This window comes from Mchenga conophoros, linkage group LG11 (assembly GCF_057382185.1).
Source record: "Mchenga conophoros isolate Kocher_MC1m ecotype Shallow Benthic linkage group LG11, M_conophoros_male_GT1.1, whole genome shotgun sequence".
Taxonomy (NCBI): Eukaryota; Metazoa; Chordata; class Actinopteri; order Cichliformes; family Cichlidae; genus Mchenga; species Mchenga conophoros.
In genome coordinates, this window is record NC_140536.1 from 11287105 (window position 1) to 11302898 (window position 15794).

The 15794-nt window shown below is 42.5% G+C and overlaps 1 protein-coding gene across 5 annotated transcripts in view; it reads left to right on the forward strand.

Moving 5' to 3' along the window:
• The window catches only part of LOC146563661 (plectin-like), a 111071-nt gene that overhangs the window by 84350 nt on the left and 10927 nt on the right, over positions 1-15794 (forward strand). For 3 of the 5 annotated variants that reach the window (XM_085290889.1, XM_085290885.1, XM_085290887.1), the window contains exons 9-32: positions 351-470; positions 1244-1339; positions 1448-1575; positions 2752-2845; positions 3055-3209; positions 3339-3660; positions 3770-3847; positions 3967-4128; positions 4263-4367; positions 4480-4575; positions 4680-4805; positions 4914-5066; positions 5174-5328; positions 5443-5569; positions 7192-7375; positions 7477-7500; positions 8122-8279; positions 8866-9044; positions 9136-9274; positions 9458-9814; positions 9914-9997; positions 10095-10199; positions 10352-10450; positions 12062-15415. In XM_085290889.1, coding sequence (XP_085147015.1) covers positions 351-470; positions 1244-1339; positions 1448-1575; positions 2752-2845; positions 3055-3209; positions 3339-3660; positions 3770-3847; positions 3967-4128; positions 4263-4367; positions 4480-4575; positions 4680-4805; positions 4914-5066; positions 5174-5328; positions 5443-5569; positions 7192-7375; positions 7477-7500; positions 8122-8279; positions 8866-9044; positions 9136-9274; positions 9458-9814; positions 9914-9997; positions 10095-10199; positions 10352-10450; positions 12062-15415 — 6600 coding nt within the window. The remainder of the gene's footprint in view (positions 1-350; positions 471-1243; positions 1340-1447; positions 1576-2751; positions 2846-3054; positions 3210-3338; positions 3661-3769; positions 3848-3966; positions 4129-4262; positions 4368-4479; positions 4576-4679; positions 4806-4913; positions 5067-5173; positions 5329-5442; positions 5570-7191; positions 7376-7476; positions 7501-8121; positions 8280-8865; positions 9045-9135; positions 9275-9457; positions 9815-9913; positions 9998-10094; positions 10200-10351; positions 10451-12061; positions 15416-15794) is intronic. The other 2 variants (XM_085290886.1, XM_085290888.1) reach the window with 1 other exon arrangement.

Sequence of the window (15794 nt, forward strand, 5' to 3'; positions counted from 1 at the left end):
TATAGTGAATATTGAATACATCTGAGGACTTTTTCTTTTCACATTACTGTCCTCACAGGCGTGGCTATGACCCCACGTACATGAAATCCAAAAAAACGCTAAAAAAACCATGCTCCTTTCTGTCTGGCCCCACTTATTATTTCTCCCACTTTCCTCCTTCAGCAGTTCACACTTTAACAACCTCTCCTCTAGCCTCTGCTTCTTTGTCTACTCGCATAAGACCTGGATTGTTGCCACCTAATTGAGTTTAGGGTTGTGTGTGAGTGAACTAAAATGGAGATGCAGGAGAAGAGCCCTCCTGTTTCTTGTTGTTAAACTCGCAGCTATCTTTTCTGCTGTGCTGGCTGCAGGAGCTGGAGCTGCGCTGGCAGGAGTACTACGAGCTGGTGACTGTTCTGCTCCAGTGGATCCGTCACCATGTCATGATCTTCGAAGAGAGGAAGTTTCCTGCCAGCTACGAGGAGATAGAGGTGAGACGATATGCTAAGGATATGCGCTTATTTTGTCTCTAGGCCAGGGATTTTGTTACAGGCATGTTTGCAGTTGAGCAATATCGAAAGACACACCGATAAGTTCTCATTATGTTCTTAAGAAACAATTAAAACATAGCACCTGTCTCAAAAATGGGAATACGTTTGCAGCCATCCATTATTGGATCAAAGGACATGCTTACATAATGTCTGGCTGTAGGCAGATAGAGACAACTATACTCACAAGCATTGTTGTACTGAAGGTGGGGCAGTGCTGGAGCTGAGAAAAGACAGCCATAAGGCAGATAATGCTTAAGTTAATCCTCGGGAGAATCACCACTCCCTGTCAGCACTCCCTTTACAAAAGCATAGCGTGACTTTAGTATTTTTCTACATTTCTTTGAACGTCTGTATTAGTAGAATATTTGTATTAAAAGTAGCAGGCTAGGGTGTTCTTTTTAATATACTCAATCAAATTCATTTAGACACTTTGGGGCAGAAAGATTTCCGAGGCTAAATGAGTTTATTGTGGTCACAGGAATGTGTGAATACTGTTTCACCCCACTGCTGGTCACAGAGCTGTCACAGGATGTGTTACTTTATTGTATTCATACTCATATAATTAGGGTTTTACCATCTGACAATTCTGATTTTAAAAAAAATACCAGGAACTTTTATAGATAATTTGAGGTCTATAAAATTATTAGAATGAATAAAGGGAAATCTAATTTAAAAATAAACAATTTCTTTGTGTTTCTTTTTTTCCCTTTAAGCTTCTTTGGCGCCAGTTCCTGAAGTTCAAAGAGACAGAGCTGCCAGTGAAAGAGACTGATAAGAGCCGCTCCAAACACATCTACCAGTCCTTTGAGGCAAGTTAACCAACAATCATTTAATTTAATAAGTTGAATTCTGTTCCGTTCCTTCAGCACTGTTATACCAACGCTTCACAACTAAATGCTTTCTACTTCCATATACAGAGTGCAGTGCATGCTGGTCAGGTCAAAGTCCCTCCAGGCTACCATCCCATTGATGTGGAGAAGGAGTGGGGTCGACTCCACGTGGCCATTCTTGAGAGAGAACGACTCCTCAGGATCGAGTTTGAGAGGTTGGGACAGATTTATAAGACATATGATGATTGTGATCAAGATTGAATTGCATCAGTTTTTCTTTAGCAAGGACTGCTGTGCCAACAACAAACTGCAAAAGAAAAATCCCTTGAGAGCCATATTTAATAAGAAGGTGGTGATATAATTGTCAACCTTACTGGGAATAATGCACAAATATACCAAGTTATAAATAAAACACATGTGACGCATTTGTTTTTCTAAAAATAATAAAGAGTTTAACTCTTCATAGTTAACTTTGGGAAAAGAGCTAAGCTAACATTAAATCCTGGTAAGGGACATATTTTCAACTGGAATAAACAGATGATCATAGGCTAGTAAACTAAATCCATTTAAAACACAAAGACACAGTTTTATCAAAGGCATTTCATGATAATTGACAAAAGGCAGTGAGCCTGTTGCCTGTCTTTAGCTTTATTAAATTAGCCAGTTATGTTCATTGGGGAATGGCAAAATAATATCCAGTTGCATTTTATTCATTATATATTAATATTTGAATGGTTAAATAAACAATTGCCTTCATTTTCCCCCTCTCGAGTAGCCAAATTGTTTAGCACATTTGTTCTTTTCTGGTAGCTAAAACATTCTAAGAGTATTTTTCTGCATTTGTGGGTTGCTCTATAATGAGACAAAAGGGTTGTGTTCCCCATAACTGGACGCACATAAAGACATAATTAGGTATGAGAAAATTGTACATTTGTGTGTACTTAGAACAGCGTTGTGTCACGCTTGGGACAAAATGGGATGGCTTCTTGTCACAAGACAGCCCCGTCATGTTGCAGTCTCGCAGCCTTGTTTATGGAGTTCTCTGGGATGTGGAATGACTGAATGGACTGACCGGACTTCTTTGTAAGAAAGGCATTTTTGTCCCCCTCTGGGCACGTACGTGGCAGAGTAATGGGCGTGTGAGAGCCAAGAAGAGCCAACTTTTTCATAGCTTGAATTGAAATCTGTTGAGAAGAAATGCGATATGGCTTTTGTGACTGACCCTCACAAACTGGAGTATCTGCTGCAACGCAGGGTCCCGTAAGTGTTGTGAAGGTTTTGTTGTGAGCTCTGGCGTGTGTTACACGATGGGCGTTTAGCTATTAAATAATGGGGAGGACAGTTTATCCATTTTCCTCTTGATTTAATTTGATTGCTCTGATCATATCTAGACTCGAGAGACTTCAGAGGATTTGTGGTAAAGTCCAGAAGGAGTCAGGAATGTGTGATGAGCAGCTTACCCACCTGGAGACCCTGCTGCAGACGGTGAGTTAAACTGCTATGTGTTACTGCAGTATGAGTTGACAAACTGACATGAAATCCAGAAACCGAGTGATTAGTGTACAAAGGGAAAGAAAAAATCACAGGAATGCATTTTCCAGTCACTGTCATTAGCATTTTTTTGTATCCTGATGTGCGTGACCAACTAAGAACAAGGCTAAGATTAATACTTTAATTGGCTTCCTTTCCTCCAGGACATCCGTCTGCTGAACGCAGGGAAACCAGCTCAGCACGCAGCAGAGGTGGAGAGGGAGCTGGACAAGGCAGACAATGTCATTCGCCTGCTCTTCAATGACGTGCAGGTACTCAAGGATGGGCGCCACCCTCAGGCTGAACAGATGTACCGCAGGTGAGTGCTGTGTGTGTGCTGAATTTAAGTGAACTTTCAAAATAGAAAGCTGAAAAAGCAAGGGCATTGTCAACTAACTGCTGTCTGTCTGTACTTGTGTGTGTCTGTGTTTTTATTTTTCATTGACAGAGTTTACCGCCTCCATGAGCGCTTGGTGAATTTGCGCACTGACTACAATCTTCGTCTGAAGTCTGCCGTGACTACTGCCCAGGTCCCAATTACCCAGAGCGTCCAGCAGACCTCCGTGAAGGGACGGCCCGAGTTGGATGACGTAACCTTGCGTTATGTTCAAGATCTCTTGGCCTGGGTGGAGGAGAACCAGCGCCGCATCGATAACGCAGAGTGGGGATCTGATCTGCCTTCGATGGAGTCCCAGCTGGGCAGCCACAGAGGCTTGCATCAGACCGTGGAGGACTTCAAATCCAAAATCGAACGGGCTAAGGCTGATGAGGTAGTGTTTCTATCGGACCACTAAAAAGTCTACATACGGATTTTAAGTATGTATAAAAGTGGTTCCCTATTTCCTAATAATGTCATTTTGTGGTTTTCATATACAATAGACCCAATTATCTCCTGTCAGCAAGGCCACATACAGAGAATACCTGGGAAAACTGGACCTTCAGTATGGCAAACTACTGGTAAATATTCATAAATAATCTGATTTCAGATTTTAATCACTCAGCACAAAAGGTTGAAGCTATAAATATAAGCTATGGATCTTTAATCAGCTGTAAATATTCCTTCTTCTTTTTTTCAGAACTCTTCCAAGTTCCGCCTAAGAAATCTGGAATCACTGCATGCCTTTGTCAGCGCTGCTACTAAAGAGCTGATGTGGTTGAATGACAAAGAAGAGGAAGAGGTCAACTTTGACTGGAGTGACAGGAACACTAACATGACAGCAAAGAAAGACAATTACTCGGTGCGTTTAAGAAGTAGAACCAAATCTAAAATTTCACAGTTGCTCATTTTTATCCCCTAATCCTGCCCTGTAGATTCACTGACAGATGTTCAACAAATAAGCAGATTTTCAACTACATCTGTTCAATTCTTCAGGGTCTCATGCGAGAACTGGAGCTGAGGGAGAAGAAGGTCAATGACATCCAGACTTTGGGAGACAGACTTGTCAGGGATGGACATCCAGGCAAGAAGACCGTTGAGGTAATTGCAGTAGTTAATCCAGCTGAGCAGAAGACATCTGCATGCAGAATATAGACCTAAATGTGTCCAAACTAATGCACTGTCATTGTCATATCTTCTTGATCTCTACCAGTCCTTCACAGCTGCCCTGCAGACTCAGTGGAGCTGGATCCTCCAGCTGTGCTGCTGTATAGAGGCTCATCTCAAAGAAAACACAGCCTACTACCAGGTATGGAACACAGACATTTAGGAATATAAATCTCCAGGATAATCATCCCTCATATTTATAGAGTCAGGAATATTGTCCGCCTCATGTGATCTCCTTCTTTACAGTTCTTTGCCGACGTTAAAGAGGCTCAGGACAAGATGAAGAAAATGCAAGAGAACATGAAAAAGAAATACAGCTGTGATCGCTCTACAACAGCCACACGCCTAGAGGATCTGCTGCAGGATGCTGCGGTATGTACATGTTCAAATGCATCGTACCGCACACACACTTTAATAAAAGCATCAAGATAGGGGTCTGCTTTCTTTTACTGTAATCTAGTTTAATCTTCTTTTCAACAGGAAGAGAAAGAACAGCTGAATGAATTCAAGACTGTGGTGGCCGGCCTGAACAAGAGATCCAGGTCAATCATCCAGCTGAAACCACGAAACCCCACCACTTCCATCAAAGGCAAACTGCCCATTCAGGCTGTCTGTGACTTCAAACAGCAGGAGGTTGGATTATTTCCCCTGTGGAAATGCTTAATCATTCACCATTGCAATCATGATTGCCACAGATCCTGAGACTACATCTACTTTAATATATCCTGGCTTCTTTTCAGATCACTGTCCACAAAGGAGATGAGTGTGCACTCCTCAACAACTCTCAGCCCTTCAAGTGGAAGGTCTTGAACCGTTCTGGACACGAGGCGATGGTGCCTTCTGTCTGCTTCATTGTACCTCCTGTCAACAAGGAGGCTGTGGACGGTGTGTCCAGGTGTGGCTATAAAATTGATCCCCTATGTGACGACGACATCTTGGCTTGATCATGTCAATTATTTAATTTGTTTTTTCTTTTGTTCCCATAATGCACAATATTGTCCTACTGTAGTCTGGATGCAGGTCATCAGGGAATGGTGTCCATGTGGCAGATGCTCCATATAAACATGAAGAGTCTACTGTCATGGCAGTACCTGATGAGAGACTTCACACAGATACGCTCCTGGAACATCACAATGGTTGGTACCAATGTTCCCTCTAAGCTGCGCACGTGCGCAATTGTGCACTGCTGGCACGGTCTCTGTGCAGAGAAAATCTGTGTTGCGCACAACAAAAATCTAACCTGAATTAAAATTAAAATGAATAATTTAACAATTATGTTTTGCAGTGTTAGTCAGTAAGTAACTGGCTGCTCCCATATGGGATTAGAACGATGCCACCTTATCCCATAGTCCAGCAAATGATGCGATTTACATTCGTATATACGCAGCTAATCAACGTGATTGACAGGCTATGACAGCGTCCTTATGTGCCGACGCCGGTGTTTTAGCTAGCAAAGCGGCGTGGCTGATGTGGAGTGAAGCCACATTAATGACAACGTGAACAACCATTGGAGATGTGAGCAGGACAGACGAAACAATTGACGGGAAAAGTGTGGACTTTATACCAGTTTTTAAATTGTGTTGATAGGCCACGTAAAACCAGAGTTATGATAAAAAGATATGCAATCTTTGTTTGTTTTTTCCTGAATACTATTGTTGTTTATATTTACTGCGGGAATAAACGGTAAAAACGGCGTTTTATAAGAAAAAAGGCTCGAAAGCGCTCTCCCCCTGTGAGCAAAAACAAACTCCACCCCCTCTCCCTTTCCTATTCGTCCAAAAAAGTACCATGTCGACCAATCAAAAAATGATATGGCAACGTGGCATCTAGTTGTTAAGAAACGGTGGGAAATTTTAGGAGTGACGGTGGTGCTTTGAGATGTGAGAGATTTGAGACGTGTAGCGCAAATCTTGTGTAGTTAGTGTTTAGTGTAGTTTTTGTTGTGTGTGTCAGAACAATGAGGCGACTGCTGAATGTTACAGGTGTTACAGCAGTGATACATCTCCTGTTGTCAGGCCTGCAGGTATCAGGCTGTTGTTCTCCTTTATCTCATAGTGGACAGAAATTCTTTTTTGGAGTGGCACAAATAATTTGTGTGGCATTAAATTTGACGCAGAACAGCTGATTGTTCTGTAAATAGTTTGAAATATTTATTTAAAAAAAAACGCCTTGGCTGCATTTAAAAAAAAATAGCTGCAAAAAACTTTGTTTGCCAAACTGAGTTACTTTAAAAAGAAAGAAAGTTGTGTTTTCAAAATTGGAGTTCAAGTTATTTTTACTTCCAATAGTGTTAACATACTACACAGGTCAATGACTAGATTTTTTTTTACATTTTCATTGCAAGTGGGCTAAAGCAGTTAATTAAAAGTAGTCTAACATAAATGCTGTAATTTGATAATTTTAATAAACCATGTAACTTGGATGGATTAGATGCCGGCGTGACCACAGTGCACACGTCTGATTGTCGCTCACAGTGGTCCAAGGGACCGCTCAGGGAGTTTGTGTGTTCGCTCAGACACGTGAAAAATTAGAGGGAACATTGGTTGGTACTAAAGTAAAAGTATCACCTAAAACTTGTAGAGCTGACAAAGAGGGGAACTTCATTGTGGTTCATTCCATGTTTGGAAATGGAAATTCCATTTCAGTGTGTACCAAGTTTGGTGTAGCTGACGATAAAAGGGGCCTTGTTTGTGCTTTGACGACATTGCGCCAAGTCCTGTCTCCTAATTCCTCCACTGCTTCTCTTCATTGTGTGCAGTTAAAGACCATGAAGCCAGAAGAGTACAGGCTGATCATGCGGAATCTGGAGCTTCACTACCAGGACTTCATGCGTGACAGCCAGGACTCGCAGCTGTTCGGCCCCGATGATCGCATGCAGGTCGAGGACGACTACACCAAGTCCACCCAGCATTTCGACAACCTGCTTCGCTCCATGGAGAAAGGTGAGATCTGATTTCAACAAACTGATTTTAATGATTCATAGTTTTACCGAGGTCAAGTGTGTAGCAACTGAACAGTATATAACTGTCAATTCACCTTTCAGGAATAATGGTCGTTAGGGTTAAAGGTGAGTGACTTAAAGCAAGCACAAACTACTGCTCACCAAACTAATATGTGTACACGCCTTCCAGCCTTTGATGGAATGTCCCAAAACACGGGTTTGTCTTTAGTCATGTGTGAGTGCATGTTGCTTTGATTTTCAATATGCATTTTTTTGTGGCAGCTCTGCACCAAGTAGAATATGTGTTCTGATTTTAGGTACTTGGGTAATGCAGATGTTGTGTATGCTATAGATATGGCTGGAGCTGCGTGTATTTTACACATCATATATGAAGAACTGCATGGAAGGTGTGACACAGGTGATCGAAAACATTACAGTGCAGCAGTACAGCATTATCTATTTGTGGACATGACATCTTAGGATGTGTCATATTAAAATTGAATTGAATGTTTCATACTAACAAGAATAGTTCAATTTCAGAGTGCTTTAATTTCACAGCCATTGCTGGTAGGTAGCGTAACAACAGCAGTGACTTTTGCAACTCGACATTCATGCAAAAGTATGGGATGAGTTTGACTATCGATAGTCTTTATTAGTCCCAGAGTTGGGAAATTCAAATATAGCCTTTTCAAAACGGATGATCTTTTCTATTCCTACGATTCTAAACTAATACAAATGTGTTCACAGGTCAACAGAATGAGACTCTGTGTAAGAACTACATCTCTGAGCTGAAGGACCTGCGTCTGCGTATAGAGGACTGCGAGGCTGGTACTGTGGCACGCATTCGCAAACCTGTGGAAAAAGAGCCTCTCAAAGAGTGTATTCAGAAGACCACAGAGCAGAAGGTACAGAGCTCAAATTTAAATGTGTTCTGTGCAGAAATGGCAATGAGGCATCAAATGAAACCAAAAATAGCTGTGCTGTGGTTAAAAGACGGATAGGTTTGTTGGATAGTTGACTAAATGTGTTATTGATGAGAAGCAAAAGTAGCTAACTGAACCAGAATCCATGCAGAAGGATGGAGTGGGGGTTGAATTAATGAATCGTTGCAGTAGGTTTAAAATGTGGAAACACAGCAGAGAATTAAAATCAATTTAAGTGCTTAACAGCTTATATGTAATTCAATGAGAGCTGGGATGCTGGTGTCAATCCAGCAGCTGTACAGCCCTGCTAGTAGGTGAAGTTCAGCTTAGGGCTTTGTGCAAAAATAAAAGTTTTGAGTTATTTGAGTTTGGTTGACACATAAAAATGGGGTTAAATTGTTAACGATGGCAGAAAACTTGCCATGTGCCTCTGGTTCCTGCTCTCCTCGAGCTTAGTTTAATTAAAATTTTAAATGTTCCTTTTTTTCTTTCAGTTGTTCATAGTCGGCTGGCTTGGATTTTTTGGGGTTTTTCTTTGTTCTTCATGCTTGTCTTCTCTGTTGTACAGAAAGTCCAGGGAGAACTTGACAGCCTTAAGAAGGACCTTGATAAGGTGTCTGTTAAGACACAAGAAGTCTTGGCCTCCCCTCAGCCTTCCACCTCAGCTCCTGTGCTGCGGTCAGAGCTCGACCTCACTGTACAGAAGATGGATCATGCCCACATTCTTTCCTCTGTTTATCTTGAGAAGTAAGTCCCTAAAAACTGACTGCAAAGAGAAAATGTGCTGTTTTCTAGTGCACTTAGATCTCCTTAATTAATTTATTGCTCCTTGTCTCAGGCTAAAGACTGTGGAAATGGTCATCCGCAACACACAGGGTGCTGAAGGCGTTCTCAAGCAGTATGAGGACTGTCTGCGTGAAGTTCACACTGTGCCCAGTGATGTCAAGGAAGTAGAGACTTACAGAGCAAAGCTTAAGGTAAACAATACATGACTTATTTTCTTGCCAAGCCTCTTTTTACAGAAATCTTACTTATGTTACAAAGAACTATTCTCAATTGATTCTGTTTAAGAAATAGAAGTCACACTTTTAATAGTAGGTTTGCCCGGTTCTGATGTATTTACAGACTGTTTATTGGTGTTCTTTGTACAAAACCTGCAGAAAATGCGCACTGAAGCTGAGGGTGAACAGCCAGTGTTTGATTCCCTGGAAGAAGAACTGAAAAAAGCCTCTGCCGTGAGCGACAAGATGGCTCGTGTGCACAGCGAGCGCGACGTTGAGCTCGACCACTTCCGCCAGCAGCTGTCCAGCCTCCAGGATCGTTGGAAGGCCGTGTTCACCCAGATCGACCTTCGCCAGAGAGAGCTAGAGCAGCTCGGCCGCCAGCTCGGTTACTATCGTGAGAGCTATGATTGGCTAATCCGCTGGATTGCCGATGCTAAGCAAAGACAGGAGAAGATTCAGGCTGTGCCTATCACCGACAGCAAAACGCTGAAGGAGCAACTTGCCCAGGAGAAAGTATGTTCAACGATCTAATATTAGCACCATTTTTTGCTTTATTTTCGAGTGAAACTGCTGAGATTAACTTTTATTTGAACCCTTTTCCTTTCAACACAGAAACTGCTGGAGGAGATCGAACAGAACAAAGACAAAGTTGATGAGTGTCAAAAATACGCTAAAGCATACATTGATACTATCAAGGCGAGCCTGAAATAACACTATTCTGCATATTTTTTCGATAAATCTTGCAGTTTAGAGCATTTACTGAAATAACCTGTAATGTGTTTCATGCTAATAGGACTATGAACTCCAACTGGTTGCCTACAAAGCTCAGGTGGAACCTCTTGTCTCGCCCCTCAAGAAAACCAAACTGGATTCAGCTTCTGACAACATTATTCAGGAGGTGAGTTTATGAGTACTGGAAATCATTACAGAAAAAAGGTAATTTTTTTTTTTAATTGAAGGTTAACTCTACCACTAACCACTGACCCTGTGAAAACAATATTCCTGAAGCTGTTGCATTTCTAAATGTTATTTTTTTCTCTCCTGTATCAGTATGTAACACTGAGGACCAGGTACAGCGAACTGATGACTCTGACTAGTCAGTACATCAAGTTCATCACAGACACGCAGCGCCGCCTGGACGACGACGAGGTGCGTGACAACTGGCCGAGGATCCCAAACAAACTAAATTCTATCTAACATTAACCTAACAAACCAATCAAACTGACATCTAACCAACACAGATGAGAAATTGCCAGTCACTGAACCACAGGCATGCAAGCACGCACTTTTCTTTGTGTGTTTTATGCACACACAAACCCATATATACATTATATTTAATGTACAGGTGACAAATAGATTCTTTACACTGGTTATGCGTGAAACATTGGCCTGCTGTAGCTGATATTTTTTCCAGTGAAATACACACGTAAGGCTAATATCTAATAGGGATTAGTTAAAATGGTATTTAAGGTTATTAAAAATACCAGAAAACAAACAGTGTATAAAGCTCATTCACCCACGTGGATGCAGTATGAAAGTAGATTTGTTAAGTTGGAGTGTTAGGTTCTCCATTTCCATCCATTCTGTGTGTTGTGTCATTTATAGACTTAGAACGAGGGGTTCTTTCTTTCACTCTTTTCAAGCTTCCTTTTTCTTCCTTCGCATTAATTCCCGAGGTCAAACCCAAAGTTCTGATCTAAGGTTCAACCTGGTTATCATGATCTTCAGCTCTCTTTCTTTTTCCACAGTAACACAACTTTAAAGTGTTACATTATTTTCTAACCCTGATGTTTTGTTTCCTTCTTTGCCTCTCTTAACTGCTTGCCAGTGCTTTGCCATGATGAATGCTTAACCTGTGCATTAAAGAGGTAAATTATTCAGTGTTTTTGGGGTACCTACCGACCCTATTACTTTCATCATCCTTTGTCTCTGTCAAACTCCATCGGACATTTTTTTCACTCCATTCTTTATATAAACACTGCAGCCATTCATACTGTCTCAAAGTCACTAATATTCTTACTAACAGCTCATCCTGTAAATTTACAACTTTTCCTGAAATTAACACAGCCATAAGCGAGCTTCCTAATATACACTGGGTTGACTTGAGCCTCTTATCATTGACTTCGCCTTTGCTTTCTCCATTTTGTCACAAATAGTGATTTAAAGAACCCCCAGTGCATGGGATAAGATTAAAAAAAAAGAGTGGTGATTTCTAACATTAAACTATTTCAACAAACCTCACTTAAGTTTTCTCACAAACTTTCAAATGCAGGAAACATGAGCATTAGAAGCTCGCCATAAATTCTATTCATGAGTGTGGTGAATCCATTTATAGTGCTAATTTAAACAGTTTAATTGATCCAATTTTATGGCACAGATTGACATAGTTCAGTTACAGCTACAGTCACATGCCATGTTTTTCTTGCTGTGTTGTGAAGTGATATTTTGTTCCCATACATTAATAGATCCACTGCCATCTGAATCGTTTTACTTGCATCGTGAATTTAACATGACTTTGATGAATGTGCATCTAATTTGCAACTAGTGAATGATCTTTTACTAAGCTAATTTTAACATTAACATTGCCTGGGTAATACAGTACATTTAGATGCTTGTTGCAGTGTGTGTTTTGGCTGTGATTACCACAGTACTTACAATTTTAATTCACACTGCTTCGAGCAGGTCAAATGTGATGTATTACCTTTAACCTGTCATGCTTGATTATAATCCTTTCTTTACCATTTGCTTCCACTAATGCAGAAAGCTGCAGAGAAACTCAAAGCAGAAGAGCGGAAAAAAATGGCCGAGATGCAGGCAGAGTTAGACAAACAGAAGCAGTTAGCTGAAGCTCACGCGAAGGCTATTGCCAAAGCTGAGAAAGAGGCTCAAGAGCTGAAGCTCAAAATGCAGGAAGAAGTAAGCAAGAGAGAAATTGCTGCTGTAGATGCAGAGAAGCAAAAGACCAACATCCAGCTGGAGCTGCAGGAGCTCAAAAATCTCTCAGAGCAGCAAATCAAGGACAAAAGTCAACAGGTAGATGAAGCGCTTCACAGCCGGACTAAGATCGAAGAGGAAATCCGCCTCATCAGGATCCAACTCGAGATAACACAAAAACAAAAGTATACCGCCGAATCTGAGCTCCAGCAGCTTCGCGATAGAGCGGCTGAAGCAGAAAAACTCAGAAAGCTTGCCCAAGATGAGGCTGAGAAGCTCCGTAAACAAGTAAGTGAAGAGACGCAGAAAAAGCGCCAGGCTGAAGAGGAACTCAAGCGCAAATCTGAGGCAGAGAAGGAAGCTGCTAAACAAAAGCAAAAAGCTCTGGAGGACCTTGAAAACCTCAGGATGCAGGCCGAGGAGGCTGAAAGACAAGTGAAGCAAGCAGAGATTGAAAAGGAAAAACAAATCAAGGTCGCTCATGAGGCTGCACAGCAAAGTGCTGCAGCTGAACTCCAGAGCAAGCACATGTCATTTGCGGAAAAGACCTCAAAGTTGGAGGAATCACTCAAGCAGGAGCATGGTACTGTCCTTCAGCTGCAACAGGAAGCAGAACGCCTCAAGAAACAACAAGAAGACGCAGAAAATTCCAGAGAAGAGGCTGAAAAAGAGCTCGAGAAATGGAGGCAGAAGGCTAATGAGGCTCTTCGTCTGAGGTTGCAGGCCGAAGAAGAAGCTCACAAAAAGACCCTCGCTCAAGAGGAAGCTGAGAAACAAAAGGAGGAGGCAGAGCGTGAGGCTAAAAAGAGAGCCAAAGCCGAGGAGTCAGCCCTGAAGCAGAAAGAAATGGCTGAAGAAGAGCTTGAGAGGCAGAGGAAGATAGCCGACAGCACAGCCCAGCAGAAACTCACTGCCGAGCAGGAGCTCATTCGACTCAGGGCGGACTTTGACAACGCAGAACAGCAGAGATCCCTCCTTGAAGATGAACTTTACCGCCTGAAGAATGAAGTCGCTGCAGCTCAGCAACAAAGGAAGCAGCTAGAAGATGAGCTGGCCAAAGTTAGGAGTGAAATGGATATCCTCATTCAGCTGAAGACTAAGGCAGAAAAGGAGTCCATGTCTAATACAGAGAAGAGCAAGCAACTACTTGAGGCAGAAGCTGCCAAGATGAAGGACCTTGCTGAGGAGGCAAGCAGGCTTAGAGCCATTTCAGAGGAGGCTAAGCATCAGAGGCAGATTGCTGAGGAAGAGGCAGCTCGTCAGAGGGCAGAAGCTGAGAGAATTCTCAAAGAGAAGCTGGCTGCGATCAGTGAGGCCACTCGCTTAAAAACAGAGGCCGAAATTGCCCTGAAAGAGAAGGAGGCAGAAAATGAGAGACTCCGGAGGCAAGCTGAGGATGAGGCTTACCAGAGGAAAGCTCTTGAAGACCAGGCCAACCAGCACAAGCAAGAGATTGAGGAAAAGATTGTGCAACTCAAAAAATCCTCTGAGGCAGAAATGGAAAGACAGAAAGCCATAGTGGATGACACACTCAAACAGAGGCGAATTGTCGAAGAAGAAATCCGGATTCTTAAACTCAACTTTGAAAAGGCCTCATCTGGAAAACTGGATCTGGAGCTGGAACTGAACAAGCTGAAAAACATTGCAGATGAAACCCACCAAAGCAAGATCAGAGCCGAAGAGGAAGCAGAGAAACTGAGGAAGCTTGCCCTTGAGGAGGAGAAGAGGAGGAGGGAAGCAGAGGAAAAAGTGAAGAAGATTGCTGCTGCAGAGGAAGAGGCCGCCAGGCAGCGTAAGGCAGCCCTAGAAGAGCTTGAACGGCTGAGGAAGAAAGCAGAAGAAGCCAGAAAGCAGAAAGATGAGGCTGACAAAGAAGCTGAAAAACAGATTGTTGTGGCCCAACAGGCAGCCCACAAATGCAGTGCAGCAGAGCAACAGGTTCAAAGCGTCCTTGCCCAACAGATAGAAGACAGCATCACGCAGAAGAAGCTCAAGGAAGAGTATGAGAAAGCCAAGAAGCTGGCCAAAGAGGCCGAAGCTGCTAAGGAGAAAGCAGAAAGAGAGGCAGCTCTCCTTCGTCAGCAAGCAGAGGAGGCAGAACGGCAGAAAGCAGCCGCTGAGGAAGAAGCCGCAAACCAAGCCAAGGCTCAGGAAGATGCCGAGCGACTGAGGAAGGAAGCTGAATTTGAAGCTGCCAAACGAGCCCAAGCTGAGGCTGCAGCGCTCATGCAGAAGCAGCAAGCTGACGCTGAAATGGCAAAGCACAAAAAGCTGGCCGAGCAAACGTTAAAACAGAAGTTCCAAGTGGAGCAAGAGCTCACAAAGGTTAAGCTGAGGCTTGATGAAACTGATAAGCAAAAATCTGTCCTAGATGAAGAACTCCAGCGCCTCAAAGACGAGGTCGACGATGCCGTCAAACAAAGGGGCCAGGTGGAGGAGGAGCTGTTCAAAGTCAAGGTCCAGATGGAGGAACTGCTCAAACTGAAAAATAAAATTGAGGAGGAAAATCAGCGTCTGATTAAGAAGGACAAAGACAGCACACAAAAACTGCTTGCTGAAGAGGCTGAGAACATGAGAAAGCTTGCAGAGGACGCTGCTAGACTTAGTGTGGAAGCGCAAGAGGCTGCACGCTTGAGACAAATTGCAGAAGATGACCTTAATCAGCAACGGGCACTTGCGGAAAAGATGCTCAAAGAGAAAATGCAAGCAATTCAAGAAGCATCTCGACTCAAGGCTGAAGCAGAAATGCTCCAGAAGCAGAAGGACTTGGCTCAGGAGCAGGCTCAGAAGCTGCTGGAGGATAAACAGTTAATGCAGCAGCGCCTGGAGGAGGAATCCGAGGAATATCACAAGTCACTGGAAGTAGAGCGAAAAAGGCAATTGGAGATCATGGCTGAAGCTGAAAGACTCAGACTTCAGGTTTCTCAGCTCAGTGAAGCCCAGGCCAGAGCTGAAGAAGAGGCTAAAAAATTCAAGAAACAAGCCGATACAGTTGCTGCCCGTCTTCACGAGACTGAAATTGCTACCCAAGAAAAAATGACTGTAGTGGAAAGACTGGAATTTGAGAGACTAAATACCAGCAAAGAGTCCGATGATTTACGCAAAGCTATTGCAGACCTAGAGAACGAGAAGGCTAGACTGAAAAAGGAGGCTGAAGAACGTCAAAATAAGTCTAAAGAGGTATTGTGTCAAAAATGGCATAACAGAGCAGCTTATGTCATTGTTAACTCTATCAAAAAGCTAACTCACTTCATTCTTAAAGTTTCCTCTGTTCCTTCCTTACACTAATCATATCACCATATTTTTTACTGAATATGATTTAATTTTTTTCACAGTGCACTGTGCTCATGCAGAAAACAACCTGAATGTGCAGCCGTATCATGCAATGTTGACATGCTTCATTTTTTCTTTCAGTTTCAAAACTCATTTATCCCTTAGCTTGTGACAAAATTAAAAACAAACATTATTATAAATACAGTTCGAAAACCAGATGAACTGTTCAGCAATTTGAGCAACAGAGGGAAATAGAGAAGATCTACACTAACTCGAGGGATAGTAT